The following is a 13,203-nucleotide window of genomic DNA, read 5'->3' as shown; positions in this document are numbered from 1 at the left end:
GGTATTTAGGGGGCTCCGGGGGGGGGGGGAACTGGCCTGGGGGTGCTGGCAGAGGTGGCTGGGCCCGGGGCAGGCTGGGCTGGGAGGGGGGGAGGCAGGATGGGGATTTGGGTTGGATTTCAGGGGTCAGGCAGCAGTTTGGAGGGCTCAGAATTTGGGGGTCAGGCTTCCCCCCCCCAAATCCATCCCAGAGCCATGAGCCTCCCCCTGGCTGCACACATTGACGGGAGTGGGGCCTTCATCGGCCCAGTCCCCTCCCCGCCCCAGTGGGATGGTAACTGTGGGGGAGGGGGAGTCCTGACTGATGTGACCCCCCCCATCCCCCTCCCATCTGAGGAGCTGCTGAGCTTGTCAGTTTCACTTCCCTCCCCCGCACTTGACATGGAAAAGGGGAAACTTCACGTGACCTTTTTCAGCAGGTGAACCACATGGCCCAGCTGCCAACACGGGCTGCGAGTCAGGAGTGAGGGGCACCGGCAGGGTTGGGGGGGAAAGGGCTGGGCTAGCAGGGGCTGCGAGTCGGGAGTGAGGGGCACCGGCAGGGTTGGGGGGGAAAGGGCTGGGCTAGCAGGGGCTGCAGGTCGGGAGTGAGGGGCACCGGCAGAGCTGGGAGGGGGCCAGGGCTGGGCTAGCTGGGGCTCCAGGTTGGGAGTGAGGGGCACTAGCAGGGCTGGGGGCGGCTGGGCTAGCAGGGGCTGCGGGTTGGGAGTGAGGGGCACCGGCAGAGTTGGGGGTGGGGCTGGGCTGGCAGGGGGCTGCAGGTCGAGAGTGAGGGGCACGGGCAGAGCTGGGGGGGGTCACACTCCCATGCCTCCTCCTAGGTCCTGGTGCCCAGGCCAGACCCCTCCTCCGTTCCCAGTTTCCTGTGGCAGGTGCCGGAGGGTAGGGGGCTGGGCCAGGCTCTGGCACCGACCCACAACAGCAGGAGAATCAAGCCCTTGTGTCTCTCTGGCACATCCTGCCAGCGTGGGGGACGCAGGCGTTTTCAATCCTAGGAATCAAATTTGGGCCCAGAGACGGGACCCGAGCGAGGCGCAGACCCCCCCTGGCTACAGCCAGGCCCCCCACCTACTGGCCAGTCATGTGTCCCATCCTCATCTATCCCCTTACACCCCCTCATCCCCATACACCTCCTGGACAGGGATGGGGTCCCCCTACAGAGTGGGTGGACATGGCCCAGAGGGTGTTATGCTGGGTACACTGCCCCATCCCCACCAGTGCCCCTCACTCCTGACCCACAGCCCCTGCTAGCCCAGCCCCTCCCCCCCAGCTCGGCTGATGTCCCAAGCCCTCACCAGGGCCAACCTTAGCCCTTGACTGGTGGGAGATCAGGGGGCAGCCCTGAGCCAAGCCCTTTGTGCCTGGCAAGCTGCAAGAAGGTCCCTGGATAACCAGCCCCCCCCAAGCCCCGCCCAGCGGCAGCTGCACCTCAGCATCTAGTGAGGGTTCCCTGGATAACCAGCCCCCCCTCGCCTGCCCACCAGAGGCGGCTGTATGTCAGCAGCGGGTGTGGGCACCAGAATCAGCAAACAGGACGCTCCGAGGGGCCCAGCCCGCTTCGCCAGCAGCCGGTCGCGGCCACAGGCCTGGCCGGGAACGTGACCATTTCCTGAGCAAGTGATAAACATTTCCCTGTTTCGTCAGGCTCCCAGCTGAGGAGCTGTGCTCAGCCTGGGCGCCGCAGGGCCTGGGGGAGGTGGGGCTGGGACGCCCTCGGGGGCTGCACATGCAGGGCTCCCTCGCCCAGGTGTGCAGTTGCAGCCACCTCTGGGGTGGGGCTCAGCAGAGCCCAGCAATAGGGAGGGAGGGGCGCAGGATCCAGCTCTGAGGGGCAGGGGGAAGGAGATGTCTGGAGGCGGAGTCACACCCAGTGGGCGGAGCTATGCACTCTGCCACGGGCCCTGCCCAGCCAAGGTGGTAGAGCAGAAGGCGGGCTCCCCTATTGAAAGGGCGGGGCTTGGGGTCAGGAGGTGGGGCCATGTGGTGGGTGGGAGGAGTCTGATAAAATGGGCGGGGTCACTGTGCACACAGGGTCCGCCCCCTGTGGCTGCCAAGCCAATGCCCCATCAACCGCAGAACAGAAAGCAGGACTTGCTAGTGAGGAGGCGGAGCTGTGTTGCATGAGGGGGCGGAGCCACACCTAGCCACGCCCATTCCCACAGTATTCCGTCCACACAGGCACTGCACCTCGACGTGTCGTCCAATGGCCTTCGACGCGGGCTGCCATGGCGCCCCGTGGCCCCGCCCCTCGGTTCTGCATTAAAGCGACGGCATGACCCATTAATCCGGGGGGGGAGGGGAAATCTCATCGTTTCTAACTCAAGCTCCCCACCCCCCCGAGGATTTTCGATCCAACCAACAACAAAACGAAACCTCGTTAAATAATTCTCTTCTTCTTCTTCTTTAAATTACAAATAATTCAAAATCTGAACCCAAAAACACCGAGGAAATTTACAAAAAAAATTAATAATAAAAATAAAAACTCCAACGCGTCCCAACCCCCCTGTTTAACGCCCCCCCCCCGGTCTTGGGGGAGGGGGAGTGAGTCCGTGTGTCCTGGGCGATCAGCTGCACTTGCAGGAACTGACGATCATGTTGGAGAGCTGCTCCACCTTGGGCTTCCGCCCCACGTAGTAGACGATGGGCAGAGGTGCCAGGGCCTGGGGGACGCAGCAGGGCGCAGCCGAGGCGCCCGGGTTGTGCTGGTTGTACAAGGCCAGGACCTGCGGAGAAATAGCCCCGGTTTGGTATCTGTCCAGGGACAGGTGGGGAGCGGGAGAGGGGGCCTGTTTCCCGAGGGAGGGGCCGGGCAATTGGCGCTGGATGCAGACAAGCAGGTGCCCCCGGGTGCTGGGTTCATGCCAGCTTGGCTATGGCCCAGCCCCTCCCCGCCTAGCAGGGCCGGCGTCTCCCCCAGGCGCCGAGCCAGCTTGGGCAGGGCTAGAGGGTGCCGAGGCACCTGGATCCTGGGGAGGCCAATCCCAGGCCGGGATGGGGGATGGGGCAGGAGTAGGTTGGGGTGAGCTAGGAGGGTCCGGCTGGTCCCAGAACCCCCACCCAAGGTCCACACTGGGCCAATCAGCTCCTGAGTCCAGTTCTAGACTGGGCTACTCTGTGTGCCAACCCTGGGTCCCAGCCCCCGACCTGGCTCTAAGCCACCAGACCCCACTGCTCTCCCAGTGCCAGGGAGAGAACCCGTGTCCGGGCCCCACCTTGCTGTACTGGGTGTCGGAGCTCCAGATGTAGGGGCAGGGGCCCATGCAGAAGTTGGCCATGTAGCCCTTGGGCTCGTGGATCCACTTCCACTGCAGGTCCTTGCGGAAGTCGATGAAGAGAGGCCGCACGCAGCAATTCTTCTCCTCCGCCCTGCAGGGCAGAACCGTCAGCGCACCGACACCAGCCAGCCAGCCCTGGGCAGGCAGCCAGAGCCAGAGAGAACCCAGGAGTCCTGGCTCCCAGCCCCCCCTGCTCTGACCCACCAACCCCCACTCCCCTCCCAAAGCCAGAGAGAACCCAGGAGTCCTGGCTCCCAGCCCCCCTGCTCTAACCCACCAGCCCCCACTCCCCTCCCAGAGCCCGAGAGAACCCAGGTGTCCTGGCTCCCAGCCCCCCCTGCTCTGACCCACCAACCCCCACTCCCCTCCCAGAGGTGAAGAGAGAACCCAGGAGTCCTGACTCCCGGCCCCCCTGCTCTAACCCACCAGCCCCCACTCCCCTCCCAAAGCCAGAGAGAACCCAGGAGTCCTGGCTCCCAGCCCCCCTGCTCTAACCCACCAGCCCCCACTCCCCTCCCAAAGCCAGAGAGAACCCAGGAGTCCTGGCTCCCAGCCCCCCCTGCTCTGACCCACCAACCCCCACTCCCCTCCCAGAGCCCGAGAGAACCCAGGAGTCCTGGCTCCCAGCCCCCCTGCTCTAACCCACCAGCCCCCACTCCCCTCCCAAAGCCAGAGAGAACCCAGGTGTCCTGGCTCCCAGCCCCCCCTGCTCTGACCCACCAACCCCCACTCCCCTCCCAGAGGTGAAGAGAGAACCCAGGAGTCCTGACTCCCGGCCCCCCTGCTCTAACTACCAGCCCCCAGTCCCCTCCCAGAGCTGCCCCCCACAACAATACCCAGGCAGCACCCCCTCCCCCGGCCGGGCCACAGCTCACCCAAAGCAGTAGTCGGTGTCCAGCGCCCGGCGATGGCGCGAGCTCTGCAGGTGGCTGGCGCGCTCCAGGGGCGTGGACATCACCAGCACATACGGCAGCTTCTGGGCCGTGGAGGAGACGGTGCTCAGGTCACCCCGCTTCTTGTCGAAGCCTTCAGGGAACAGACCCCCCGTTAGCGGCAGGCACACTGCCTGGGGGAGGGGTGCTGGGGCACACTCCAGGGGACCCATAGGCCCAGTCAGGGGGCCTGGCAGCGGGTAGGCGAGTCCCGGCCAGCGATTGGAAGGCGCCAGCTCAGAGCCTCTGGCTGATACCCAGGGACCAAGGGCCACAGGGGCGGCGGGGGTGTCTCAGCATTTTGTCCGCATGACCCACCCTGTGCAGGAGGAAACTGAGGCACACAGTGATGCCTCGCTTCCCCCCCCCCGCTCTAATCGGTAGCCCCCACTCCCCTCCCAAACCCGGGATAGAACCCAGGAGTCCTGGCTCCCAGCCCCCCCTGCTCTAACGGCTAGATCCCGCTCCCTTCCCAGAGCCAGAGAGAGAACCCAGGCATCCTACCGTCTATGATCACTTTCAGGTCCTCGCAGGCTTCCTCACAGGAGCAGTGAGCACGGAGTTTAAAGAGCTCCAGAACCTCTGCAAACAGGCAAACGGGGAGTGAGAAGGGGGCAGGTGGGTGGTGCCGGCCCCACACACCCAGGGACGGTCCTGCTAGTGAGAATCCCGGCAGCACAACCAGTCCTCAATGCTTCGCCTCCATGCAGAAACCACGAAATCCCCATCCCCCTCCCAAGGCAGGGGAGAGAACCCAGGAGTCCTGACTCCCAGATCCCCCTTCTCCAGCCCACCAGACCTCACTCCCTTCACAGGGCTGGGGAGAGAACCCAGGAGTCCGGGCTCCCAGCCCTCCCCTGCTATAATTACCAGACTCCACTGCACAGTGGCTGTTCTCTGCCCCAGAGCCCATTGGGGAACAGCACAAGTTAGAGCAGCCCGGAGGTAGCTCTAAGTGACACTGAGGCACAGCAGGGACCAGGATAACGCCCTCGCTCAGGGATGGGGGGCTGGAGGAGACAGGGAAGGACAAGAGACTGTGCTGGGTGCAGACCGCGGAGGTCCCGGGGGAAGCTGGGTGCCCAAGGAGCAGCAGGGCACACGGTGTGCTCTGGATTGGGGGCCCCCCTCACCTTGGCCACTCAGCCACTGGCGAACCACCTCGGTGACGTCGAAGGCCAGCCACTCCTCCTCCGGCGCCCACCCCACGGCGCGACTGTCCAGGTAGCGCCAGGACCCGTTCCCGTAGTGCTGGGGGGAGACGGGCGTGAGCCAGGGTGCTGGGGGGAGGGAGGGCGGGGAGACGCCCTCTCTGGTCCAGCCCCGCCAAGAACCCACACTGCCTCCCCCGCCCCAGGGGCCCAGCGCACCTGGTACAGCTCCACCCGCTGCCCCGCGCCTGGCTTCTGCAGCATGCGCAGCTCGGCCCGGTGCAGCAGGGCCTCGCTGCTGATCTGCGCCCGCACCTGCGAGGCATTGAACAGGAAGAAGATGCTTTGCTTGGTCTTCTCCCAGGGCCCGTAGCTGGCTGCAGGGAGACAGGGGATGAGCACGCAGCGCGATGCCCCTCATTCCCGACCCGCAGCCCCTGCCAGCCCAGCCCTGGGCTCCCCCCAGCCCTGCCGGTGCCCCTCATTCCCGACCTGCAGCCCCTGCCAGCCCAGCCCTAGGCTCCCCACCAGCTCTGCCGGTGCCCCTCATTCCCGACCCGCAGCCCCTGCCAGCCCAGCCCTGGGATCCCCCCAGCCCTGCCGGTGCCCCTCACTCCCGACCCGCAGCCCCTGCCAGCCCAGCCCTGGGCTCCCCCCAGCCCTGCCGGTGCCCCTCATTCCCGACCTGCAGCCCCTGCCAGCCCAGCCCTAGGCTCCCACCCAGCTCTGCCGGTGCCCCTCATTCCCGACCCGCAGCCCCTGCCAGCCCAGCCCTGGGATCCCCCCAGCCCTGCCGGTGCCCCTCATTCCCGACCTGCAGCCCCTGCCAGCCCAGCCCTAGGCTCCCCACCAGCTCTGCCGGTGCCCCTCACTCCCGACCCGCAGCCCCTGCCAGCCCAGCCCTGGGCTCCCCACAGCCCTGCCGGTGCCCCTCACTCCCAACCTGCAGCCCCTGCTAGCCCAGCCCTAGGCTCCCCCCCAGCTCTGCCAGTGCCCCTCACTCCCAACCCGCAGCCCCTGCCAGCCCAGCCCTGGTGGTGCCCCTCACTCCCGACCCGCAGCCCCTGCCAGCCCAGCCCTAGGCTCCCACCCAGCTCTGCCGGTGCCCCTCATTCCCGACCCGCAGCCCCTGCCAGCCCAGCCCTGGGATCCCCCCAGCCCTGCCGGTGCCCCTCATTCCCGACCTGCAGCCCCTGCCAGCCCAGCCCTAGGCTCCCCACCAGCTCTGCCGGTGCCCCTCACTCCCAACCCGCAGCCCCTGCCAGCCCAGCCCTAGGCTCCCCACCAGCTCTGCCGGTGCCCCTCACTCCCGACCCGCAGCCCCTGCCAGCCCAGCCCTGGGCTCCCCACAGCCCTGCCGGTGCCCCTCACTCCCAACCTGCAGCCCCTGCTAGCCCAGCCCTAGGCTCCCCCCCAGCTCTGCCAGTGCCCCTCACTCCCAACCCGCAGCCCCTGCCAGCCCAGCCCTGGTGGTGCCCCTCACTCCCGACCCGCAGCCCCTGCCAGCCCAGCCCTGGGCTCCCCCCCAGCTCTGCCGGTGCCCCTCACTCCCAACCCGCAGCCCCTGCCAGCCCAGCCCTAGGCTCCCCCCAGCTCTGCCAGTGCCCCTCACTCCCACCCCGCAGCCCCTGCCAGCCCAGCCCTGGGCTCCCCCCAGCTCTGCTGGTGCCCCTCACTCCCGACCCGCAGCCCCTGCCAGCCCAGCCCTGCCCGCCCCCAGCTCTGCCGGTGCCCCTCACTCCCACCCCGCAGCCCCTGCCAGCCCAGCCCTGCCGATGCCCCTCACCCCCGACCCGCAGCCCCTGCCAGCCCAGCCCTGCCCACCCCCAGCCCTGCCGGTGCCCCTCACTCTCGACCTGCAGCCCCTGCCAGCCCAGCCATGATGGTGTCCCTCACTCCCGAACTGCAGCCCCCTGCCAGCCCAGCCCTGGTGGTGCCCCTCACTCCCGAACTGCAGCCCCTGCCAGCCCAGCCCTGCCGGTGCCCCTCACTCCCGACCCGCAGCCCCTGCCAGCCCAGCCCTGCCGGTGCCCCTCACTCCCGACCCGCAGCCCCTGCCAGCCCAGCCCTGCCGGTGCCCCTCAATCCCGACCCGCAGGCCCTGCCAGCCCAGCCCTGCCGGTGCCCCTCACTCCCGACCCGCAGCCCCTGCCAGCCCAGCCCTGCCGGTGCCCCTCACTCCCGACCTGCAGTCCCCTGCCAGTCCAGCCCTGCCCGCCCCCAGCTCTGCCAGTGCAAACCCCAGTGGCAGCTCTGAACAGTTCGGCACCATTCAGACAAGTCCCCAGGGGAGGAAACACCAAGAAACGTGAGGGATTGTCACAGCCTGAAACCGACATATCCCCAGCTGGCTGAAAGCTGGGGCCTGATCCCGACCACCCCGTCCAGTGCAGCCAGGCCCACCCCAGAGGTGGCCGCATCTGCACACCAGGTGAGGGGTCCCTGTATAAACACCCATCATGCCCCACCCCAGAGGTGGCTGCATCTCCGCCCTGGGAGGGGCACCCTGTGCCTGGGGCAGGGAGTTGGTCTCAGGGGCCTGCAGTTCCCAGACCATCTCAGCGCCGGTTTCAGCCCTGCGGCTCTGGCTGCATTATTCAGAGACCAGGACTCCAGCTCCCATCCCTTTTGCTTGGAGGTGTCTGGGTGATCTGGGGAGGCGCTGAAGCCACCCGACCAATCCGATTTGAGTCCCATGGGAGGAGGTGGGGTTCTGGCCATGCCCCCACTCTGCCCCAGCTACCAGCCCATGGGAAGTGTTAACTCTGGAGCAGATCGGTGGGGATAACCTCCCACATGGGACTCAGCACCTGACACCTCATTACCACAGAGCCCTAATCATCCCAGTGCTCTGTGGCACGACCCCCCCCCCCCCCCGCAGCTGACGGGACAGGCCGGGCACCCTGAACAGCGGGTTGGCGGCTGGCGACTCTCAGGCAGCTTCTTGTTTTCCTCTTGACGGCGGGTTTTCAGCCAATCAACGAAATCAAAATACAGCAGGGAAAGGAACCCCCTAGCTAGACATACACCCCCCGATGGGGTTAGGGCCATGCAGGGATCGCAGAGGGAATGTAACGGGGGGGGGCTATTTTAAGCACCTGGCCAGGATCCCCCCCAGCCATGTGCTCTGTTCCCTGCCCACCTTATATTCCCCTCCCCCAAGCTAGTGCCTGCCCCCCCATATACAGCCCCCCACCCACTCCAGGCCTCTCTCTGCCCCACTTCCTTTGCCTGCCCCCTCCCCATCTACATCCCCGGCCATGCCCCCCCCAGCCATGCTCTGCCCCCCCTAGACACTCCTGGATTTGTGCCATGTTTCCTGCCCCCAACATCCTCCCCTCCCCCCAGTCTCGGCCCAGGCCTCCCCCGGCCAGTGGCCCAGGCGCTATTTTTACAGCAGGAAGAGGCTATTTTAAGCCATTTTCCCTTTGGATCAAAGGGGCTTTTGACGCTGTCCATTCCCCGCCCCCACCCCCAGGCCTGGCCAGGCCGATCCTGGCGACACCTCCGAGGCCCAGACAAACCACACTCGGGGGCTTTAGGGGATCAGTGGGACTGGGGGGCTGGGGGAGTGGGAAAGAGGAAAAAGTGACAGAGAAAATGAAAGGAAAGAATGAAAAGTCGGAGCAAACGAAAAAGAATGAAAAAGGAGGGACTGGCGGGGAGGGGAGGGGGAACTGGCGGGGGGGGGGGAAACCGATGGCCAGAAGGAAGACATGGAAAGAACGAATGCGAAGCCAGAAGGGAGGGAAGGACGCAGCGCACGGCCCAGCGACGGAGGGAGCCGCGGAGCTGGAGGAAGACCTGGCCGACGCTTGCAGCCGGGGCGAAGGCCTGAGCGGACAGTGGGGCTGAGCAGGCGGGAGCGGGGGACAGAGCCCAGGAGTTACAGCTGGGAGATGGGGAGCCAGGACGCCTGGGTTCTCTCCCCAGCTCTGCCGCTCAGTGGCTGGCTAGGGGAGCGCCCTCCCCGATCTGATCCCCACTTTCCCAACACGTGTTGGAGGGACAGGGGGCCGGGCGGCGCTCAGCTCCAACACAGACTCGCCAGGGCCTGGCTGGACGGTGCTTTACGCCACCTGGCCTGTGCTGGGCAGATTTGAGTTCTGGCCCCTGCCTCTCTCATGGCAGAGCTGGCCACAGGCCCCCCGAGATCCCCATCTGCTTCAGGGTAAGTATTTGAGCCCCAATTTCACAGGCAATGGTAGGAAACTGAGGCACAGACCAGGAGAAGTGACCTGCCCAAGATCCCCCAGCAAATCAGTGGCAGAGCTGGGGATAGGACCCAGGAATCCTGGCTCCCAGGCTCCCTTCTCTAACCCCTAGACCCCACTCCCCTCCCAGGGATCCTCATACTACGGAACCCTTTGCCTTCCCAGGACTCTGTGCGGAGTCCCACCCGGCCAGACGCAGAACCAAGAGTCCTGGCCCCCGGACCCACTGCTGCGCCCAGACATACTGAAGCTACGGTTATTGGTTTCACCTCTAGGCGTGCTCACCCCATCTCTGCCCCTCACCCCCCGCGGCCCTTCTGGCCACTCTGCAGCATGCTTGGGCCAGGCCAACCCCTCCTCTGCCCCCCGCCCCAGCATGCCCCTCGCAGCTCCCCCTGCAGAGCACTCGGGCCAGGCCGACCCTTCCTCTGCCCCCCATCCCCAGCACAACGGGGCCCTGATCTTGGCTGAGGCCTGGGCGGCACCCGGCGCGATGGGGGCCCCGATCTTGGCTGGGGCCTGGGCGGCGCCCGGAGCAACGGGGCCCCGATCTCAGCTGGGGCCTGGGCGGTGCCCGGCGCCCTGCTTGGGGTTGAGGCTTCTGGGCGCTCAGATCACGTATCAACAATGCCCCGAGGCCCTTCCTTGGAAACACAGACGCTGGCATCCAGCTCCGACTTGGCAAATGCTTCCCTGCTATTGAAAGCCCGAAAGCGCCCGCCTGCCAGGGCCGGATGATGGAGTCAGGGGGGATCCCCTTTGCCGCCCCTCCCATGGCTGAGCCCCCGCGGGCCCAGGGCTCGTACCCATCCCGTGCAGCCAGCAGCCGAGTGAGGCAGGCCCAGGCTGTAATTACAGGCAGGAAGATCCGCGCTGAGACACGGCCCCAGGGCTGGGCTGGGACATTTCACCACGGCGAGATAAGACGCTCCGGGCTCAGCGGCAGAACCAGACGTGTTCCCCTGGGCAAACCGCTCCTGGGGGCAGAAACAGGCTTCGGAGCAGGGCGGCAGCTGGGAACTTCTGGTTTGCAGGCACGCGAGTGTCCGGGCCGCGTGACTTGGGCACTAAAAGAATTCAGGATGTGGCAATAGCCAGACAGGGTCAGAGCAGGGGCCCATCTACCCCAGTATCCCATCTGCCGCAGCTGCTTGAGAGGAAGGCACAAGGGACTTCCCCTATTAGACAGGGATGGGATCACCTGCCCCCCAGGGCCTGGGCATGACTGGTTAGCTCAGGCCCTGCAGCGTGGGGCCATTAGCCCAGGCCAGATCCTCCACTCTGGTTCAACCCTCACTGCTCTGTCTGGAGGGTCTCATTCTCTGCAGCAAAGTCCAGCTGGGCTCCACTCCTGCCCCAAAGAGACCTAGTGGCAGTGAGTTCCACCAGCTAATCCTGCTTTGGGGGAGGGAATTTCTGGACAGCACAGGCCCATGGGGTCTCAGCTTCCCTACTCTGCAGGAGGGGCTAAGGGGGCTTTAACCCTTTGCACTCTGTATTGTGAGAACCAGCCCAGCCCCAGTTACAGCAGCCTCAGGGCTGCTCTAATTCATGCTCTGTCCTACGGGCCCTGGAGGGCAGGAAATAGCCACTTTGCAGTGTGCTCCGGCCACATCCTGATCCACCCCTAGGCTGGGGCTGGGAGCAGAGCCTGTATGCCAGCTGCACACTATCTTGCGAGGCTCCTGCATGGGGGGACTCTCAGAGGCTGATGCCACCCCAGAGGAACCCGAGCATGATTGAGAACCAGGCCCCTGATGTCGGTCGGGGTCTGGGCAGCGCCCGGCCCGACGGGGCCCCGATCTCGCCTGGGGTCTGGGCAGCGCCCGGCCCGACGGGGCCCCGATCTCGCCTGGGGTCTGGGCAGCGCCCGGCCCGACGGGGCCCCGATCTCCGTCAGGGGCTCTAAGTGCTCCCATCTCACACATAATAAAGAGTAATTCTATGAAGCTGAAAGGATGGAAACATTCACAGCAGATTAAAGGACACTGATTTTCCACGCCATGGCATTAGCCTGTGGAACTCACTATCACTGGGTCCCAGTGAGGCCCACAGCTCAGCAGGAGCCAGACAAGGGTGGCACACTTATGTGGAGAATGAGCAGAGCCAGCTGGGGACTGCTGAGGTTTCAGCAGTACCCAGCACAGCTATGGACACTCATGCTTCAGGGCATCGGCTGCCCTCTAACCTGCAGAGTCAGGAAGGGACTTGCCCTGGGGGAAGGTTATCCCGCCATTATCTAGTAGAGACAGGATACCGGGGTAGATGGGCCCCTGCTCTGATCCAGACTGGCCCTTCCCTGTGCTGCTAACTCTGCCTGGTAAGGACCCAGTGCCCACATCCAGTGCATGCTGGGCGCAGATCTCAGGGCCCTCAGCGGATGCTTCGCCCGCTCTGGGAGCATCTGTTCTTTTCCCACCATGCAGAGAGAGAAGCTGAAGCCCAGACACCTCAGTCCACCCCCCTTCAGCACCAACGGACTTACACCAAGCGTCACCTTGGCCCTGGGAAGTCAAGGAATTTGCCTCGAGTCATGCAGGGTATCAGTGGCAGAATCAGAAATAGGACTCAGGAGTCCTGACTTCCAGCCCCACCCTAGACCCAACTCCCCTCCCAGAGCTGGTGAGAGAACCCAGGAGTCCTGGTTCCCACCCACCCCCCACCCCTGCTCTAACCACTAGCCCCCACTCCCCTCCCAGAGCTGGGGAGAGAAACCAGGAGTTCTGGCTCCCACCCCCCGCTCTAACCACTAGTCCCCCCTGCCCCAGACCACACAGCCCCCCAAGCCCCAGTCCCTCACCATCTTTCACGGACAGCATGGAGAACTTGTGCACCTCCTTGGCGTAGTACTCGTCCTGGGGGCTCTCGCGTGGCTTCGCCACCTCCTGCTGGCGGGCCATGTCCTGCGCCATGTCGCGGGTACTGTTATAGAGCGACATCACCTCCTCGGGCAGGCGGAGCAGGGCGGCGTCCCCCCCCCTCCACCTGGGGCGGGCTGTCCAGCCGCAGCTTGCTGAGGATCTGCCCGCGGATGGCCTCGATCCGCTTCCGTTTCACCAGCTCCATGTCGACGGTCTTGCAGGTGGACAGGGCCTGGCTCGCCCAGGGCCGCGCCAGGGCCAGCAGGAAGAGGAAGAGCGGCCCCATGGCGGGCAGGGGGCCCCCGCGGCCACAAGCAGCTGCCTGCCTAAGGCTGGGGCGGGGAAGTCAGCCTAGCTCCTGCCCCCGGGGATCCCGGCCCGCAGCGGCCGGAGGGAACCCCAGCGACGTCGCCGGCCACCGGCCAGGTCCATGGGCCACGCACAGGCCCGCTCCTCGGGCACGACGGAGCCGCTCCGGGGCTCAGCCTGGCGTCCGGCCCGCAAGGCTCATCGAAACGTCGGGCTGGCCAGTGGCCAGGCCCGCCGGACGGATTCCACCCGCTCGGCTCCTCGGCGCTTGCTGGGACCCGCTGGCTCCCGCGAGCTGGGGCTGGAGGGTTTTAAAGGCTTTTGCCTCTGCCTAGCCCAGCTCCACCCAGGAAATGAGCACGGGCGGGGGGAGCCCGGCGGGGCACGGCCAGTCCCACGGAGCTCCCCTCGCCTTCGCCCTCCCCTCCTCTCCTCTCCAGCCCCCTCTCTGTTCCTTGCCC

The 13,203-nt window shown here is 66.0% G+C and overlaps 1 protein-coding gene and 1 long non-coding RNA gene across 2 annotated transcripts in view; both read right to left on the bottom strand.

The window, feature by feature from the left end:
• LOC127037184 (uncharacterized) overlaps positions 1-13,203 on the bottom strand; it is a 115,682-nt gene that overhangs the window by 77,499 nt on the left and 24,980 nt on the right. The window lies entirely within an intron of this gene.
• On the bottom strand, positions 2,374-13,143 carry TGFB1 (transforming growth factor beta 1). The gene is given in 8 exon segments (XM_050928580.1): positions 2,374-2,723; positions 3,213-3,366; positions 4,151-4,301; positions 4,712-4,789; positions 5,341-5,458; positions 5,578-5,735; positions 12,373-12,553; positions 12,555-13,143. Coding segments are annotated over 8 exon segments (1,164 nt in total). The 5' UTR covers positions 12,720-13,143; the 3' UTR covers positions 2,374-2,564.

The sequence above is a fragment of the Gopherus flavomarginatus genome, chromosome 18 (genome assembly GCF_025201925.1).
Source record: "Gopherus flavomarginatus isolate rGopFla2 chromosome 18, rGopFla2.mat.asm, whole genome shotgun sequence".
Classification (NCBI taxonomy): Eukaryota; Metazoa; Chordata; order Testudines; family Testudinidae; genus Gopherus; species Gopherus flavomarginatus.
Note: the sequence above shows the minus strand (reverse complement) of the source record. Positions and strands in the feature narration are given on the sequence as shown.